Source organism: Wyeomyia smithii, chromosome 1, assembly GCF_029784165.1.
Source record: "Wyeomyia smithii strain HCP4-BCI-WySm-NY-G18 chromosome 1, ASM2978416v1, whole genome shotgun sequence".
Classification (NCBI taxonomy): domain Eukaryota; kingdom Metazoa; phylum Arthropoda; class Insecta; order Diptera; family Culicidae; genus Wyeomyia; species Wyeomyia smithii.
The window spans coordinates 108,188,064-108,208,620 of record NC_073694.1 but is presented as its reverse complement, the minus strand read 5'-3'; the positions used below and the strand labels follow the sequence as shown (position 1 = coordinate 108,208,620).

At 38.4% G+C, this 20,557-nt stretch overlaps 1 protein-coding gene across 1 annotated transcript in view; it reads left to right on the top strand.

Moving 5' to 3' along the window:
• The window catches only part of LOC129718617 (E3 ubiquitin-protein ligase UBR1), a 504,745-nt gene extending 484,829 nt beyond the window's left edge, over positions 1–19,916 (top strand). The window contains exon 10 of the mRNA XM_055669553.1: positions 18,524–19,916. Within this exon, the coding sequence (XP_055525528.1) occupies positions 18,524–19,721 (1,198 nt within the window). The 3' untranslated portion in view covers positions 19,722–19,916. The remainder of the gene's footprint in view (positions 1–18,523) is intronic.
• Positions 19,917–20,557: the final 641 nt, after the last annotated feature.

Genomic DNA, 20,557 nt, shown 5'->3' with positions numbered 1-20,557 from the left:
TTTGCTCACGTTATCTTCATTATCGGAGAGCTTGCTTAAAATATTAATTATCAAGTTTTAATGTAGATTGATTACTCCCTCTAAAAGAGGGAAGTAAACTTTCTAAACACCCACGACCTCAGACAACATTTTGAATTGTGAGATGGCGACTTCCGGTGACTGGATAAGACGAAAATGACCGAATACCACCTAATATGGGTGTTTCTTTAACCAGAATGACGCTCAGAGGCCAGAAATTGTCTCTGAATACCATTTTGAAATCCAGGATGGTGACTTCCGGTTCCTGAAAAACAGCGAGATATGACCAAATACCACCCAATATGGGTATTTCCGAAATCGTGATGATGCATTGAAACCACTAATCGACCTCAGACAACATTTTGAGTTGTAAAATGGCAACTTTTGGTGACTGGAAAACTGCCGAAAATGACCCAAAAACAACCAAATATGCACGTAAAAGTTGGATGGTGCGAAACTACAACTACTACAACTAAACAGTTTCAACTGGTATCAAGCAGCATTGCAAAGCGAGCGAGGAGCAAAACCATTCTCCTCCTTTCTGCTTGAAGACGAGACAAATGCTACGCTAGTCTTTTGCACACACGCTTTCGAGATACTTTTTCTTCTTCATGCATTCCTCTGAATATCAGCAAGCACTACATCCTATGATAAATTGAACAATTGTCCTTTATAAGGACAACAAATGAATTAATGAAGATTTAATTTTGAAGTAGAATACTTCTCTCAGGAAGTTCGGCTACATAGGGATGTGAAATGAAAATCTAAAACTGAAAAAAGTGAGAAAAATTTCAAATGCTAATAAATCGGTTAGTTTTCGATGGATTTCCTTCGTTTTTGCAGTAATCGATTAGAAAATCTTCTAAGATTCCAACCAAATGCATGAAATTGCAATTTTATCATTCGAACTATTGTACTATTGAAAATTCTTGAGCCTTGTCAAAACACAAAATTCGACCTCTGCTTGGTCGCATTTTCAAGCACGGTCGGCAGAGTTATGGACCTAGTAAATTGGGAATGCATCATTTGGCCTATATAAAAGCTTCATCAGATAATAAACAGACATTTCATCGGATATTAAATTGAACAACTGAAATTTGAAGAACACAAATTAATATTTGAAGAGTTGATATTTTCTCGTTTTGCGCTATAATCCAAAGTTAATTATCTTCATCCTCATGCATACTCTGACTATTATTACAGGTCGGACTCGATTATATACAGACTCGATTATATATTGACTCGATTATATATGATTCGATTATATACAAAATTGTATATAACCGAATCATAAAAAAAAATATTTTTTTTTTCAATTTTAAGTATAACTTACCTAAAGCAGCAATGTCGTATAGGGATCGTCCAAAAATACGTAACGCTTGGGGGAGGTAGAGATCTGTCGAAACGTCGCAATCAATACTTAAAATTTTGAAGATCTATACAAAGAGCGTTACCTAGAGGAAAGAGGGGGTCGAAAATAGTTTTTATTTACGGTACGTAATTAATGGACGTTCCCTTCAGTCCAATATGACGTAACGCAACATTTTTTGACCCAAAACGTTGGTTTTTGAGCCATAATGTTTCAAGTAAAGTAAAGCTGATCTAAAACAGAAATATCGCGAGGGAACGTTTACAAATTATGTAACGCTCAGGAAACGGGAAAGAGTTGGCAAAGTGTTGCAACCCATACGGAAAATTTAAACAAAAAGCATGGCAAAGGGGAAAAGGAGATCAACAATAATTATTCTTGCGTTACGTTATAAATAAGCGCTTCCTTATTGATTCATAAAAGTCCGTTCTTTGTCTTTTTTCAAATGATAGACAGTCTTTTTTTAAATGATACACAGTTGCTTCAGCGACGTTGTATTTTTGTTGTACGTCACGAACCGACAGACCTTGTTCGAGATCGTAAAGAACTTTTGCTTTTTGAGCAAAAGTTAAAACGTTTCTTCGTTTCCTGGCTTTTACGTAAGCACTTGCCATTTTTTGTTCTAAATTGCTTGAAAACGCAGCACAACAATATTATTATTATTTATTTCTTCTGATATTCTGATCAAAATTTTTCTCAAGGTTTGCTGCAATCAGCCATATTTAAAACACGCACTACGGAGAAAATATTTAAAACACTACACGGCGTGTATTGCAACTTGCACTGCGTAATGTGTAAGAACGACCGTACACGCCGTGTAGTGTTTCTATGTAAAAGTGGCACCCGTGCAGCACGGTGTAGTGTTCTTGCCATGGCTGACTGCAATAACATAAAGAGTAACTACGAAATCTATACATACATCAATTTTTTTAGGAAAGTTTTTTTGCGACTTTAAGGGGGTTATTCAAAAAACTCTACTTATTTATTTAAAAACAACAAAAGATGTATGCAAAATAAACAAAAACAAATTTCTGATTCGATTATACATATATACATATATTTTTGTAAGAAAGGTTTTTTGCGACTTTAAGGGGGTTAGTCAAAAAAATTCTACTTATTTATTTAAAAACAACAAAAGATGTATGTAAAATAAACAAAAGAAAAATTTTCTCTGATTCGATTATATATGCATATATTTTTGTAAGAAAGGTTTTTTGCGACTTTAAGGGGGCTAGTCACAAAAATCCTACTTATTTATTCAAAAACAACAAAATATTTATGCAAAATAAACAAAAATAATAATTTTTTTTCTGATTCGATTATATACAGGATTCGATTATATACAGTGAAAATTTTTCGGAGACTGTATATAATCGAGTCCGACCTGTACGTGTTTGCGTCGCTTAGTGTTTGGCTACGGTCATGCAGAACGCCAAATAACGGCGCGATGCGATTCGGCAAGACGAAATCTGTTGAAATGTATAGCTCTACTTCGCCTTAAAAAGAGCTGTACATTTCACCACGGTAAGGCGAATCGCATCGCGCCAGCATTCGCGTTCTGCATAACCGTAGCCTTTGTTCCGTTCCCATTTAATGATGTCGTATTAAATGTGCATATTACAATTCGGCAGCACTTCAACTTCTCATTTGCACAAAATTTAAAAATATTCAATGAACTTCATTCAAAATATCAAACAAAAAGAAATTACAATACTGCCAATGAACGGTCAACGTTAATTAACTAGAAAAAATGACTGACACGCAAGCAGCCGTGTTATTATTCTTGTAAAAGTATTCTACTGTCTTCTTCTTCCTCGCCTGTGTATACCTCATTGGTTCGTAGTGACCTGCTGGCCATGTATCTGCGCAAATTGTAGCTATGTATCTACAAAACTCCTTTCTGAAGGACACCAGGGTATGATCTATTGAATTGGCACCAGAACCCAAGTTGTCACACGAGGTGGGTGTTTAGAAAGTTTATTTCCCTCTTTTATGGGGAGTAATCAATCTACATTAAAACTTAATAATTAATATTTTAAGCAAGCTCTCCGATAATGAAGATAACGTGAGCAAAATATCATACCTTCAAGCTTAATCCCACACGAAAATGTTTTTCACTACGTAGGGATGTTTAGAAAGCTGATTTCTCACTTTTAGGGGTATGAATCACACAACAAATACTATCAAAATATAGGGATTGATATTCTAAGCATTTGTCTCCGAAGATACTATGAGCAAAAAATCACGCTTTCAAGCTTAATTCTACGCGAAACTGTTTCTCATCACGTTGTTGAGTTTGCAACAGCAGCATGCTGCAGCAGTGTTGCTGGAAAAATTCAATGTTGAGCCGTTCGTCAGACATTCGATCAGTTTAAGGTGAATAACTTTTTCTACAAATTTTGTAGCGCCTTACAGTCTTCAGAAGAATTGTTCCCAGGAAAATTTCATACAAATATCATGTATTGGTATATTTTTAGGAGCCAACTGGAAATTTCTAGAGGATAAGTTTTGAAAAAGTGGATTTTCCCATATAAAATCGTATGGAAACTTTAAAAATCGGGCGCAAATCAGGGGTTCCACCGATCGATCTGAAAAGTTACACAGTTATTACAGGACCCATAAGGAACACGAAAAGTGCATTGGAGTGAAAAAATTACACCAACGCTTTTTTCCCATACAACTGTGTCCCAGTCTACTGCCCAGTGCCTCGTACTTTCGTAGTAGGTTGACAGTGCCGTACTCCCGGTAGTCCTTATACGCCGCGGACCTTCGCGCGTACAGCTCAGAGCACTCTTTGTCCCACCATTTGTTGGGAGGGCGTTGTCTTATCGTTACCCCGGGTATCGGTTTCGTCTGAGCTTGCGTCGCGGCGTCGATTATCAAGCCAGCTAAGAACGCGTATTCTTCCTCCGGAGGAAGTTCCTCGTGAGTCTCGATAGATTCCGCTGTAATAGACTCATAACGCTTCCAATCAATATTACGTGTAAGGTCGTAGGAAATATTGATTGGGTTCGGGGGAGTTGAACCATTAGCAATTGATATAACGATTGGAAGATGATCACTACCGTGGGGATCGTTGATTACTTTCCACTGGCAATCTAACGCAAGTGATGTCGAGCAGAGGGATAGGTCAAGCACGCTTTCACGTGCTGGAGGATTAGGTACACGTGTCGCTTCCCCAGTATTCAAAAGTGTCATATTGAAGTCGTCGATCAAGTTACAAATTAAAGAAGATCGGTTGTCGTCGTACAGCGACCCCCATAGCGAACAGTGAGAGTTAAAATCTCCCAAAATCAAAAAAGGTGCGGGAAGCAGTTCTGCTATATCAAGGAGTTGCTTCTGTTCAATCCGCGCGGATGGGGGAATATATAACGAAACAAGGCAAAGGTCTTTTCCATTCATATTCGTTTGAATGGCAACAACTTCAATATTCGAGATCGAGGGGAGGTCGATTCTGAAAAAAGAATAGCACTTTTTGATCCCTAAAAGTACCCCTTCACCGTGTGAGTCTCGATCTCGACGAATGATGTTAAAATCGTGGAAATTAAGTTGGTCATTTGAATTGAGAAAAGTTTCACAAAGCGCGAACGCATCACAATTGTATGTGTTTATCAAATGTGAAAATAAATCAAATTTGGGGATGATACTTCTGCAGTTCCACTGTAACACAGTGACAAAATTCCTAACCTCATTCAACGTATAAGTCATCGAAAGATACGATAGCTGAAATGAGGGGCCAAGTTGCTGTGAGTTGCTTCAAAAAGGTTTTCACTGTTGGGAGAAGGGCAAGAAGAATGTTTTGAAGGGGATCTGGTATGTTGAATGTTTTAAATATCCAGTCCACTTTATGAACCCTGTTTCTTTTTTATCTTCTGATCGAGAAATGGGTGCACGAGGGGTTTTTGGTGCCCCAGGAAGCGGTGGGTACTCCTGGTTTGATTTGAAATTAAAACCGGGGGGTACTTGCTTCGGTTTTTCTTCACCGCTTCCTTTTTGTGTTGTCTTATTGGTCATTCCGCTAGGGGTTATCTTACGACCTTTACGAGAAAGATTAGGAGAGTTGAGCATTCTCCTCTTCCTAGATCCCTCTGGCATAGGAACACCCTTCGACGGGATCGTCAGATGTACCCTCATCGGTTGGCAAAAAGGAAAAGATGTTTCCTGTCGAGGGTGGCTCAGCCCTCTTAAGCATTTCTGCAAAAGAGCGCTTTGATCGTTCCTTAGGGGAACGCTTAATTTTTTCCTCGCGCTGTTTGTACGCGGGACATGCCGGAAGGTCATGCCGAGTTCCCTCGCAATAAAGACACTTTTCAGTATCCCCACTGCAAGCGTTCTCAGCATGATTGCCTCCGCACTTGCTACAGCGTGCCTTGTTGCAGCAGTAGGTGGCTGTGTGACCTAACTGCTTACAGTTTTGGCAATGCATGACCCGCGGTACGAACAGGCGTACAGGTAGACGAACCCTGTCCAAGCGGACGTAGTTCGGCAGCGCGGATCCGGCGAATGTTACTCGGAAGGAATCCGAAGGGAGGAATTTCTTCTTCCCTTCTTCGATGGATACTGAATGCAATTGCTTGCAATCCAGTATCTTTACACTTTGCATCAAGGGGTTTTTAAAACAGCCAACTCCATGACGCAAAATGTCATCGACAGTGAGATTCCCCTCGGTAACCACACCGTCGATTTCTACATCCTTGGCAGGGATGTACACGCGATACTCTCTCGTGAAGAGCTCGTAGCCAGCAATTTCGTTTGCTTGCTTCAAGCTACTCACGACAACTCGCAGTTTGTTCGGCCTCACCTTCGTAATCTCGGTTACGGCCGAAAAATGTTTTGCCAGGTCTTTGCCAATTTGAATAATATTCAATGGCTTCTTTATGGGCCGGAAAAAAAACAACGTAGGGACCGCCAGCGGCATCTGGGTAAGCTTTTACCCGTACTTCCGGTACTCTTGGTACAGGACTTGGCAAAGGGGAGGGCACAGGGGAAGGTAGGGGTGAGCTGATGGGAGAAATTTCAATTTCTTCCCCGTTTGTTTCCACCTCCAGGAAAAGTTGCACCTGCATGTCGTCCATTTTGCGGGAGCGTTACGCTCTACCGCACACAAACGATAAATATTCGAATATGGGGGGGGGGGGGTTCAAGTAGTTGGTGTTAAATTTTAAAAACAATTTTTCAATCTACAATGGATCAAATAAAAAAAAAGACAGTAATACTAATTCTAATAACAATAGTAATAATAATAATAATAATAATAATTATAGTAATAATATTAATAATAACAATAATAATATCAATAATAATATTAATAATAATATTATAACATAGTAATAATATTGATAATAATAGTAAAAATTCTAAAGGTAATACGTCACCTCACGGCTGATAGTAGAATTAATCGAGCGTCTCCGCAGAACAAACAATGACGATCCAGCTTCGTGTTGAGACGCAGTGGCCGTGTCCTACACGCGACCTTGTAGATGCCACTTGTAGTTGACTTCCACTCGCTCGATCGTATGATGGTCCGTGCTGCTAGCGGGGTAACAGCGGTGCGGGAGAATTATTCTTGCTGATATATCAGCTGCGTATCGAATCACTGGCGGGGTAGCCTGCCCCTACCAGTGTGCAGATGTTTCTGCCGATATATAACAGGCTATTGTTATCGCGCAGCACAAGAACTAATCGACAAAAAAACACCCGTACGATAACTCGTGTATTGTTATTTTGCGAACTCAAACGGAGATAAACAATTTGCGTCTAATCGAGACGAAAGCAAAACAACGAATGATCGTACTATTTGAACGTTTCAATTTCATTGATTCCTTGCGATGTGTTTAAAATCTGCAAATGCACGCCGTATCGGCCGTAGGATATGATCAAAGTCAAATAACAAATCGTTTGAAATGATTGGTTTTATCGAAATGACAATATCCTTGACTTTTGGCTGCTGTACATCGCCTTAATTCTGAATATATATTCATATTGAGTAGTGTTCGGTCATTTTCAGCAGACTTTCTGGCATCAATCTGACACCGTAAATATCCATATTGGGAGATATTTAGTTATTTTGGTTGTTTTCCACAAACTGAAAGTGGTCGTCTTTAAATTCAAAATGGTGTCCAGGGTCAATGTTTGGTTTCTATGCATCATCTCGATTACGGAAATATCTATATTGAGTTATTTAGTCATTTTTGACTATTTTCTAGAAGTTGCCATTTAGCAACTTAAAATGGTGCCTGAGGTCAATTATTAGCTCATTGCATCATTCTGGTTCCAGAGATACTCATATTGGATGGTATTTGGTTATTTTAGGCTGTTTTTCACAAACCGAAAGTCGCCATCTTGGATTTAAAAAATAATTTCTGGCCTCTGAGCGTCATTCTGGTTGAATTTTTTTAAAGGTTACAAATATGTCCATGATGGTTCGACGCCCCTCCCTCTTCTGGAAGCATATGTTCGTGGGAAGCAGCCGAAAATGATCGAATAACACCCAATACCGGAAATCGCCATCTTGGAATTCAAAATGGTATCTGTGGTCGATTTTAGCTTCTGTGTATCATTCTAGATCCGTATATTGTTATATTGGATGGAAATCGGCCATTTTTGGATGTTTTCCAGAAACCGGAAGTTGCAATCCAAAATGTTGCCTGAGGTCGATTATAGAACATATTTGTTTACCTCTTACACATTCACTTGCAAAATTTGGTTCCATTTAGTTGGTTAGCTCTCGAGATGTGCAGAAGTTTGTGTTTCATTTGTATGGAACCCCTCCCTTCCAGAAAAGGGAGGGGTGTCGATCCATTATGGACATATTTGATACCCCTAAAAACCTTCACATGCCAAACTCTGTTCCCTTTACCCGGTTAGTTCTTGAGATGTGCAGAAATTTGTGTTTCATTTGCATGGAACCCCTCCTTTCCAGAAAAGGGAGGGGCGTTCAACTATTATGGACATATTTGTTACCTCTCAAAACATCCATATGCCAAATCCGGTTTAATTTGCTTGGTTTGTTCTTGAGTTGTGCAAAAATTTATGTTTCATTTGTATGGGACCCCACCCTTCCAGAAGAGGGAGGGGTCTCAAACTATCATAGGAACCTTCATCGACACCAAAAACTCCTACATACAAATTTTAACGTCGATCGGTTCGGTAGTTTTCGAGCCTATATGGATCTAACAGACAAACAGACCGGACTGCATTTTTATATGTAAAGATTGCAACATCAATATTTTAGAACCTTAAGAGTGAATATACATGTAAATCTATTTTTACAACTAAAAGTTTGAATGAGAAAGGCTGGGTCCGACCGCTAGGTGGATTAATTTAGGTTTTTTTATTGTGGTTTTAAAAAAGAGCATGATATAGCTACTAAGCTGCAATATAGTTGCCGCATAACTATAACTTTCTAAATTAAACTAAATAGATTTCTCTTTTAAATCACTCAAAAATATATAGGGTAAATGACCCAATAGTGGAGGAGCTAAGCACGAGTTATGCATGTTTAGCCATGTTATGGCTAAGAAAAACGAATCTAGCTGGTCCGTTTCACTATTTTCTGTTGAAATCGGTTCTGTTTGATAATTTTGCACCTTAAAATTGACTTTGAACCCGCTTTGAGGGTTTAAATTAACTAAAATAAGTTGCACGCTTTTGTTCCAATAGTTGCGGTAGAGTTCCTATAGTTGTGAATGGGTGTTCCTGTAGTTGCGGTATATAAAACATTCGTGTTTGCTTGGTCAAATGAAGGTATTTGCCTCGCTTGAAGTGGTTTTTGATTGTTTTACTATTTATCATATTGTTTTTAATAGGTTGACAAGTCGGTTTGTAAGTAAATACAAAAATGCACGAAGGTAACTAAGAGACGGATTTTGCGCCAATTTGGTCAGATGTTGGCAAAATTCAGTGAGGGTATGTAGGTTTTATTAAAATAAAACAAAATTTGCATACTTTTTATAAAAAGTCTTTAGACTAACATTTGAAAAGGGCTGAAATTGGCTGAAGAGAAAGACCAATGGCGCTCATTTTGAAATATTCAGAAGAATTTTTTTTCACAAATGGTGAAGTTAGAGTCTATTACCTCTGCTTCGTACCATGTTTGCACTTACATTTTTGACGTTAGTGTTTACTGAAGCTGTTAGCGACTGAAGCTGTGAAAGGCTCGTTAAAAGAATTACAAGACCAAAAGCAGTGGGTAAGCATCGATTAAGAGGTCATAAATGCATAATACAGCATTTTAGGAGGGAGAGCGATAGCTTTTGTGGCCGATCATGTATGAAGTATCGGTAAACACACGGTGGCAGGGGAAGGTGGGGTTCAAAAATTTAATAGTAATAAGTTACATCATTTAGGTATGTCCCCTAGTACCTGCTTGTCTCTAATATACACAAGTAGTCCCACATACATATGTTCTGATAAACGTAAATCAGAATTGCGAAACATACCGCAACTATAAGAGCATAGTGTATCCTGTGATCCAATAGTGGAGGAAGCAATTTATAAATAATATGATCATCTATTAACGAACTTCACCTGTGCAACAGTTTCCAAAATAAACTATTATCTGTTAAAATAATTATATGAGTAATAATCGTACTAAAACCACACACATAACTTAAAACCTCCGTGGACAAAACAAGAAAATGGGTAGTGAGTGGTGCCTTCCGGGTAAGTTTCTGAAAAATACAGTATTCTTCAGTAATTAGGATATTTTCAGTATATATATTGTTGTAGTAACATATGTACTTATGTTTAATCTATTATTTCTTCAACATGTAGCATAAGCAATTCGGTTCTAATTAGTTTAAACGATGAATTTAAAAGCGATGCCGCAACTATTGGTGCTACCACAACTATTGGATCATCTACCCTATTTAAAGCACATTCATATTTAGTTTCAAAATGAATAACAATAAGTGGAGGAAAATAAAACGTAGTGGTTCAAGCGGAAAGTGAAGCAGAATTTTCTTAGAATTCTCAACTATGACACATTGAACAAGCCGTCAACGATGAAGCAGCCAAATGGCCAAGTTGGCGATAATAGTTCAGATCAGTCAGACAGAGAACCTTCGAATTACAAGGAAGCAAAATCATATCCGGTTCCAATGAAAGTGTTAACAAATGAAATTCCACCCGAAAGTTCGGAATACAAGGAGACATTTAGTGGTTTATTAAATAACGATAAAGAACTCGTAGATAATTCCGAAGACTTGGTTGATGCCTTCCTTGAAGATCTACGGTTGCTAACTGATCTTTGAACTTGGGCTATTACCTTCAATATAAAGCAAACCGCACTGAAGGTTCTCCTTAGAATACTGAAGTGTCGTCTTTCTGATGTTCTTCCGAAAGATCCTCGAACACTTCTGAAAACTCCAAAGGAAGCATCAATTTAACAAATTGGAGGTGGCATGTATTGGCATAACGGATTCAAAACCTGCATTGAACAAATCTTCTCAGAAATTGAATCACCGCTTAGTATTTCCATAAATATAAATATAGATGGACTACCAATCTACAAGAGCTCACGAGATGAATTCTGGCCCATACTATTCAACATCCATACAAAGCCTTCCATTCAGCCGATGATTGAGGGCATATACTGCGGAAAGCACAAACCTACAGACATAGTTTCTTTTCTCGAATTATTCGTCGACAAAATGGAAGAGGTTATCAGAAATGGGATTATTGTCAATGATCAAAAAATTACAGCGGAAATTCGTTGTTTCATATGCGATTCACCAGCAAGGGCATTTGTCAAAGGTATTATTCCGATATAAGTTTAAATAGAGTAAAATAACTCAAAAAAAATTATATACATAGGTGTGGCAAACTTCAATGCCCAAAATGGATGTTTGAAGTGCACAACTGTTGGCGAATACTCGTATCTGTCGCACTGCAACTTTTTTCCTAAAAGTGGGTGTAGGGAACGCACGGATGCAGGATTCCGAGCCAAGACATATGGTTCACATCACAAGACAGATACACCTCTCCTAAGATTGCCAATCGATATGATAGAAGACTTCCCAGTGGGAGACTCTCTTCATCTTCTTGATCTTGGTGTGATGAAAAAGTTATTAGTTGGCTGGCGTGATGGAAATATCGGTACATACAGAACAAAATGGTCATCTAAAATAACATCAGAAGTTTCCAAAAAGCTGCTGCAAATAAGAACTCCTGTAGAGATACACCGATCGATACGAGGTTTAGATTGTTTGGCCCATTGGGAGGGTTTTGAATACAGGACGTTCCTCCATAATATTTCAATTCTGGTGCTGAAGCCAGTTTTACCAGCTGAATTCTACGAACACTTTCTTGTGTTTTTTTGTGCTATAGCTATTTGCTCTTCAGAAGAATACAAACAGTACTTGGACTTGGCCCATGAACTTTTGATGCACTTTATTGAGCATTTTAAAATAGCATTTTTAAATTAAACTAATATAAGAAACTCGCAACCAGCATTGAGAAAACAAATAAATATGGATAGGGCCGAGTCGTTAGAAAACGACACAAGATATTATGCAAAAATAGAATGGAAGGACTTCTCACTCAGTAATGATCAGGTTAACAAATGATTCTTGACAAAATCTAACGAAATAGTTGGTTTCACATGTGTTGCTGCTCAAAATGAATCACTGGAAATAAACGGCAAAGCTTTGAGAGAACTGAAGTGTTTTTTTGAAACACCTATTCGCTCAACCTATCTACACATTTATAAAACTGTTTGGAAATGTCATCTAAGCGATATACAATCGACGATATTAAATGTAAAATGGTATTGATACCCTATAACGAAGAGGGCGAAGCTGTTTTTATTCCACTACTTCATACTTTGCAATAACATTAAGTTAATGTTTGTCACATTTCAGAAGAGAATAAACTAAACATAAAATGAATGCAGAATTGTAACAAAAACAATGAGAAAATAACATATTAAACATTGTTGCGGCTCCTCATGGGGTTACATCAAGCAATTTCATTTGTCTTCGTGTTATCCTTTTGGACAACATATTTAAGGTTTTTTAGCCGGTTCTTATGCTTGGATGAATTTTTAACTCCCAATCTTTGCTTACTGTTTTCATCACTCTCTTGTAGAATTCAATTCACAGTTTACCTCAGTAAAGTCTTTGCCAGCGAGCAAAATCAATTTCAGAAACACAGCACGGTAGTTCTTGTAGAATTTCAGGGGTACCTTACTGGCACATTCCGATCCCTCTGCGCTATGCGAGCTATTTTCATCTGCACCGCGGCTATTTCCGGTCCATGAACATTCTGTTAGAAACTCTCGCGTCATGAAATAATCAATCAGTTTGTAACAGCAATCAACACCATTTGACTTTCCATTTGAACCGCAGATGAAGCTCATGTTTGAAACAATTTCACCAAATATAGCATCGTCTTTCAAATTCTCCCCCAGTTCGGTAAGCTCTGATGCAGTGTTAATAGGCTTTGAAAACACATTAGTTCGCTTAGCATAAGGATTAGCGGACGGTCTATTATTCAAAACAGCTTGTGCAAGGTATTCAATACTGGTTTGCATCGTTGCAATGCACTGTACTATTTTCATTTGTTCGTTACGAATGCTAGTGAGATTTAATAAGATGGTGTCCAAAACAATGTTGGCACGATCATCGTTTCCTGCATCGATTTCCTGTGGGATGATTACAATTGAGTCTCCATTGTCCGCATCCGCTTCTTCAGTCAGCAACAGCACGGTGTCCGGCTCAGGTTCAAATGAAGAGTTCTTAAAATCATATTATTAGCTTAGCTTAACATACATTACATAGAGAATTGAAAAGTTTCTTACCAGATCATTGTCTCTGTAGATTGCTTACTCCTGCTTGTCGTTATCCAGCCGTTCAATTGGTCGATTGAAATTCTTCATTACGCGAACATCTCCTAAGATCAAATTTAGAAAATCGATAACGAGCGTCTTAGCAGAGTGATTGAGAAATCAAAGAAATAGTTATCGGTTTCCGTTATACTCTACTAAATTTTTTTGGAAATAAATATTGAAATTCAGTCCGCAAATATATATTTCGACTGTGACTTACAGTCTTCCTCAGTGCTTATGTGTCCACATAAGCACTGAGGAAGACTGTAAGTCACAGTCGAAATATATATTTGCGGACTGAATTTCAATATTTATTTCCAAAAAAAATTTAGTAGAGTGTAACGGAAACCGATAACTATTTCTTTGATATCTCCTAAGATGTTTGTTTGCTGAAGTCGCGGTCTTTTTACTTGAGTAGGGGGAATGAAAACCAAATTTTCGTCTGCTTCGGTGTCCGATGCAGATTCCATTTTTCGTATTTCTTCTTCCGCTGCTTCGCGATCTTTAGACTCGTTTGTTGACACAATTAATCCGTTCCCAGTTTGCAGCGGGAACAGAATTCTCGTCGTGCAACAGTTTTGCCACGGCACTCTTTTTCGGCCATAACAAAACACCGTTTTGTTCCCATCTCGTGGGCACAACAGTTAAACAGGTTTCGCCTTTTTCGATTGTCTGAACTACCTTGAATGGCATTTTAAACTAATAGCAAGTTGAAACAAACGATAAAACACAGAGAAAAGAAAAGCAGCGAACGGATACCAACTTTGTTTTGATATGATTCGGAACTGTCAAACGTTTGAAACCGTGTTTCCATTATATAAACAGTCGTAAAACCAATAGGTAATGGATAAGATTGTTTGGTTTCGTATAAAGCCGTTTGATCTAGAAATTAATTTCAAGATTCCACAGCAGGAAAAAACAGTTCTGTTGCAGTATTAGAAAAGTGTAACATGCTTTATTTTACTATGTTAAGAAATACAGCTGCAATTTTGTCGCCATGTTTAAATAATATTTTTCATCTGAACAAAAGTGCAATTTTTCTACATTTTCTTGTAAAATAGAGTTTCGATTTAAAGAATCGTGAACTTCTACACTTGTTTGCCAGAATTCAGTGAGTCGTAATGGCTTACATAAAGTATAACAAAAAACTATTTATTCCTGACAATTTAAAAAATTCTTCTTCAATTAGACAATTTTGAAGGCGCATCTCTTTTAAGGCACTATCAGATCAAAAAACCACCGAAAATTTTAATTCGCCGGCAATGTTAAGCACACCAAACCACAAAAACGATTTCAAAAGTTTCGAATGGAGGAAAGCATTTACCACCTTTATTCAAGTAGCCACCAAAGTGTCAAGCTCTTAATGAGAAAGCGTTTGTTTTGTTTTATTGAATTCATTCATAAAACACTTTTGCTGGCATTTAGAAAAAACAATTTTGTTTTAAAATAGTTTTAAAGATGTTGTACAAAGATTGTGAAAAGCACAAAATGAAGTGCAAAAGTTCTTATGAGGGTTTTTATTCAAGGTTCTCACATCGTTCTATAGAGTGGGCCCTCCTGAACTATATGCAGCTTTATAGTAGTTTGGAAGTGCCACTAATGGCGCAATTAGTTTAAAATGAGGTTTTGTGATGTTTACCACATTTACTGTTATAAATCTACTTTAAAACTCAAAATGTTATTTGGGGCCTTTGTTCCAGCTCGTCATTCTCTCCATGGTGTAACACTTCGATATCGAAAAATTGAAGGTTCGAATCATCACCATCCGAAAAACCTGCACACGGTTTCTCTGTATCACTCAGTGAATCGCAACCGCCCACAAACGACTCAAGCTCAACTTGGTTTCGTTCTGCTTCGCATTTCGTCGTCGAGATTCTCTCATCTTGTAGACAGTTACTAAGTTCGAGAAACTTAGCATTTCGGCTGACAATAATTCTGTTGGTTTGTTTATTCAAAAACCTGTATGCCTTCGAGCCACATGCATAACCAACGAAAATAAGCTTTTCGGCTTAGCTATGCAGTTTTGTCCGTTTGGAATCTGGAAATTGTACGAAAGCTTCACATCCGAAGATTCTGAGATGACTAACTCTCCACAGCTCAAACGGAGTCCTTTTCAATGATCGTGACGGCATCCGATTTTGTATGTAAGCAGCTGTCGCAATCGTCTCTCCCCAATATTGCTTTTCCAATCCAGCATCTAGCAGCATACACACCGCCATTTCTTGCAAATATTTGTTGCGACGCTCCGCCACACCATTCTGCACCATCCGGCTGTCAATTGCATTTCTATTCCTTCATCGGAGTAAAATTTCTGAAGGTCCTTATTCACAAATTCCCCGCCTCGGTCCGAGCGAATTATCTGTGGCTTTCTGCCGAATTGATTTTCCATCAATCTCACGAAATCTTTGATACATTTTTGGGTCTCACTTTTATTTGTTAGCAAATACAGCACTACATATCTGCTAAAGTCGTCAATTAGTGTTAAAAAATTTTTGTTTCCACCAGGGGTCACGTTTTCCATAGGCTCACACAAATCGGTGTGTATGAGCTCCAACGGACGGGTTGTTTTCTTTCCTGACTGTTGCGGGTACGGCTGCTTTACCATTCTCCCTTTGAGACATTGCTCACAAACTACTTTTGCGCCACAGTCCACTACTTTTATCCCGGTTATCAAACTTTCCTTCTTAATACGATCAAGCACAGCTGGGTCACGGTGGCCCAACCTACGATGCCACGTATGCTGGCAATTCATTGTATGCCTATAACTAGCAGCGATCAAAACACGCTCCGCTTCCGTCAGGTAATACAAATCACCGCGCCTGTTCTCTGAAACCGCAACACATCCAGACGCATCACGAATCTCAACACTGTTGCGCATGAATGTTACAGTACACCCCCGGTCAGCTATCTTGCTCACTGACAACAAGCTACCGTCCAGTTTTGGTACAAACAACACCTTTTCGAGTTATATATCCACCGTCTTTCCAGTGCTGTCAACACTTTTAATTATTCCGCTACCATGGCCACTCGATTTAGCACTATTTCCATCTGCCATCACTACAGATACACCTGAAACCTGCTTTAATTTACCGAAAAAGTCTTCCCGACTTGTCATGTGACAAGAGGCGCCACTATTAAGAGTTCACAACTGGCCAACACACTGAAGCAACACACGCAGCCTGTTTTTCTTCGATCACCGTAAAACATACTGCTCCTTTATCTGCACTCGTCGCGTGCTTCGCTTTTTCATGCTGACCGTTGGAAGCCGGTCTTGATCCAGAAGCACCACCATCGTTGTGCTTACCCTTATCAGCTTGCCATTTACGACAATCTTTTTTGAAATGTCCCGGTTTTCCACAGTAAAAACATGTTTTCGGTTTTATCTTTTGTGTTTTAGCACTTTTTCATCCCCAGTTGATTTTTTCGTGCCGATCCAAACGTTTTTGATACTCCTGCAACAGGTTTGAACGAATTAGTTCCATTGTCACTTCTCCGTCACGTCGAGCTTCCAGCGCAGATGCGAGGTAATGGTACGAATCTGGCATACTTCTTAGTACCATTGCAATCTTGCGTTTTTCAGTCTACTCGAGACCAGCATTCTCTAGTCGTCCGAACAAAACATCCAGTTCCAGCATGTGTTTTTCAATGTCTCCGGATTCTGCCACTTTGGATTCACACAAACGATTCAACAGCGATAGTTGTGACGTCGTAGTTGCTCTTTCATGGTACGACTTGAGTGCATCCCAGACATCTCTAGCGCTGCCACAATCCTTGATCAGCGTATTTTGACTCTGGTCGATGCATAAACCAATCGTAGCACGAGCCTTTTTATCGGCTTTCGTCCAAGTATCTGTAACGGGTTCCGGTTTCGCATCTTCCACGACGTGCCAAAGTTCTTCCCGTGTGAGAAACATCTCCATGTGGAACTTCCATGTCGCATAATTGCTATTCCCAAGTTTAGCAATTAAAAATTATCCCGGATCCGCCATAACCTAAAACCGACACTGCGGTGAAATAAAAAAAATTTCACCTAAATAACCGACCGTATCATTTGTTCTCCACTGGGCTCAGTAACCTGTTGGCTAACAACGTCCTTAAAACAGTGGAATCAACAGTATGAACACATTTCGTGTGAGAGAAATAAAATACAACGTGAATCGTAAAGAAAACGTGTATTAAGTTTTATTTGATAATCCAAAGTAAATGGTACACCGGTGAAGGTATCGTTTCTCTTCTGTAGCAGTGATGTCAGCGTTTCACCAACAATGACATCAGTCTGTTTAAACTTCACTGATGTAACGGAAGAAAATGTTGCTTTGTTTTCTTATATTGAGATAGATTGATTGCGTAATTTTTAAATTTTGCTGCTGTTAGAGGAATTTTGTTCAGTCCATAATTTAACCAAAATGTAAGCCCGAAGCAAAACAGTTCTGATTAAAATGAGTAATTTTTTGCGAAGAGTTATCTCTTTAATTGCTGTATAAAAAACTGACACTGGATTCAGTCCCCATAACAGAAAAGCACTCTCACAAACATTTTTTTGCTTCTTTTAATTTATTTGGAATCCAGTTTTTTCTTCAGCCTTTTTCCAGTTAAATCGAAAATTTCATTGGCAACTCTGGGTGGCACGGACGGTGAATAAAGAAGAACCAGCTAGCTGGCATCTCTATCTTATTTGCTTTGTTTGATCGCAGCGGATCCGCGATTTGCGGGCCCCATTGACAGATGCTATGTTATGCGTATGAAAAGTGGCGGTGATATGCTATCTCGTTTACACACACGCTGAGATGTTAGTCCTCGAAACATGGCGGGATGCCAGCTAGCTGAGAAGAACAGATTGGCGCTAAAACCAAACACAGGTTTCTTCTTGAACCAAAATGTTGCATATCCGAATTGCCGTTACTATTTGGCTCTCACATCGTGCATCTCATCTGCAAATTTAGACAAAACTACTAGCGAATTTCTTTATTCCACTGTATGCGCAAAATGGCAAAACTGCCGAGGAATAATGAAACGTCATCGCCATTTAAGACGCAAGTAAGAAAGAGATGCCAGATAATTGTTTACGAACATAGCACGTGCGGTGGTAGGTTGAAAGGGTTGAAGCTGACAAATTTTACAGTGCGCTTCGGGCAGCACGGCAGGTCAAAACTGTGTCAAAATCGAGCGAATGAAAAAGGGTTTTGACAGCAGTTAGTGCACTTCCAGGTCAAAACTAGGAGAGCTGGTGGAATAAAGAAATTCGCTATACGTCTGCCTCATGACAGTTTTTGTTTTACTATTAATTTTTTTTTTATGTCTATTTACAGGTATTCGTCATGCTTAACTGGATTCGTTAGAATGGCTGCTGTGCTAGGAAATAATATCAGAATGTTTAACCAAAGCTTTATTGTTTACATATGTGATTTATATGATATGCTATTCGGCAAAAAGAAGTCATCGTTTTTAGAATGGGATACATTCAGCATGATGACAACTATGATATTTTCTACTCGTTGTATACTTTTCTATATGAGTAAAGAAGATACGATTCCCAAAGGCAATGTTTTAGACCAAGACATCTTGACAGCTATGTTCCTGGTTAATGCATTAAGAATAGTTGTGACTCATGAAATGAATTTTTCCAATGTGATGGATTGTGACGAAAATGTCATTGAAGACTGCAGTAATCTGGTTGATATATATAAAAATTATAATATATACTATGAAAGCAGATTGCCTGTATCCAAATACATCAAACAACAGTTAGTACATATAGTGAGAAAGCAAAGTCAAACTTTTTTACGCTGTGCCAGTCTTTTGTTCCATGCAATTACCGACGTAGAATTGCCGGAAGATGATGAGTTTGAAGCACTTGCAACATATCTTGGCTTGCAAAGTGATGTTTGTGCATATTTCAAAAATGATACTTATTACGGTTTCATGACAACAATTATCAACGCAAATCAGCAAGAGCTATTAACTGTGAGACAAAACCTCCGAAATAAACAATCAGAAGATATTGTTCCCATTATTCAAGCAATTCCGCCAATACGGCAATTGATAGATCTTCCAGAAGACTATGCTGATTTGATCAACAGTGTGTCGAACTTTTCTTGCCCCAACAACCTGAGAGACGAATCACGAAATCCCACTATGTGCTTAGTTTGCGGAGAAATTTTATGCTCTCAATCATTTTGTTGCCAAAAGGAATTAAATAAAAACTCTGTTGGGTCATGCACATATCACGTACATACTTGTGGCGCTGGAATAGGAATGTTTTTGAGGATTCGAGACGCGGAGATATTGCTACTTGGATTGAATAAAGGATGCTTCATCCCCGCACCATACATAGATGAATACGGTGAAACGGACCAAGGACTTCGGAGAGGAAATCCGCTGAAATTCTGTAAAGACCGCTACAAAAAGTTACATATTATGTGGCTTAGCCATGGAATACACGAAGAAATTACCCGTAAAACTGAAATTCAGCAAACACTTTTTGCAACGCAATGGCAAAACCTCTGAAGCTATCATTGTTCAATAGAACGATGTATATTAAAGCGTGTTTCAACAAAAATCGAAGTACATTAGTCATTGCTTACGATTCTACTTAATTTGGTCAAAAGAATGCAAAGCGAATGTAGAATCCCCGTAGATTTAATCTTTGTACATAGTTTTTCTTTTTGCAATAAAGGTATTGGAAAGCTCGCAGAGTTTCAATTTTTTGTTGTTTGTGAAACTTTACATTTATGTTGTAACACAGGTTGGAATTAATATAGTGCGCATGATATCGTTGTTCAGACTGGACATTCCATTATTATATTTTGTATTTCCGATTGCATGTCTGAAAAATAAGCTAAAGCTATTATAGGGTTCAAGGGTTTATATATTGTTTCTTTTTTAAGTGAGGATAGTTGAAAAAAGTTCATATGGTGTGTAGTTATTTTGCTATTTCATAAAATTATAATTTTACGATAGTACAGTCATAGACAAGCAGACGTGCCACTCGATGATGATTTCTCTGACTAGAAAAATAACGATTACATATATACAGTGATGTGTCGCTTATATCACGGTTCGTTTTTTCACGTTTTGTTCTCCTAGCTCCATCGCCACAAAAAAAACGTTCATTTCAAATTTTCAATCGAATAACAGTCGTCACGCGAAAACGTCGTCTGGGGCGCTGTCATGCAATATGATAAATATTTTGTAGTTCCCCATTTGACACATGCAGTAACGCTCGAAATACATGACGCAGCGCGAACACGACAGCAGATGGTGCTAGTGTTACTAACGTAAAGTACTGAAATAATCCAAACGATGATTTTATTGAAAATTTGTTCGACGTGTTATGTCTGTTA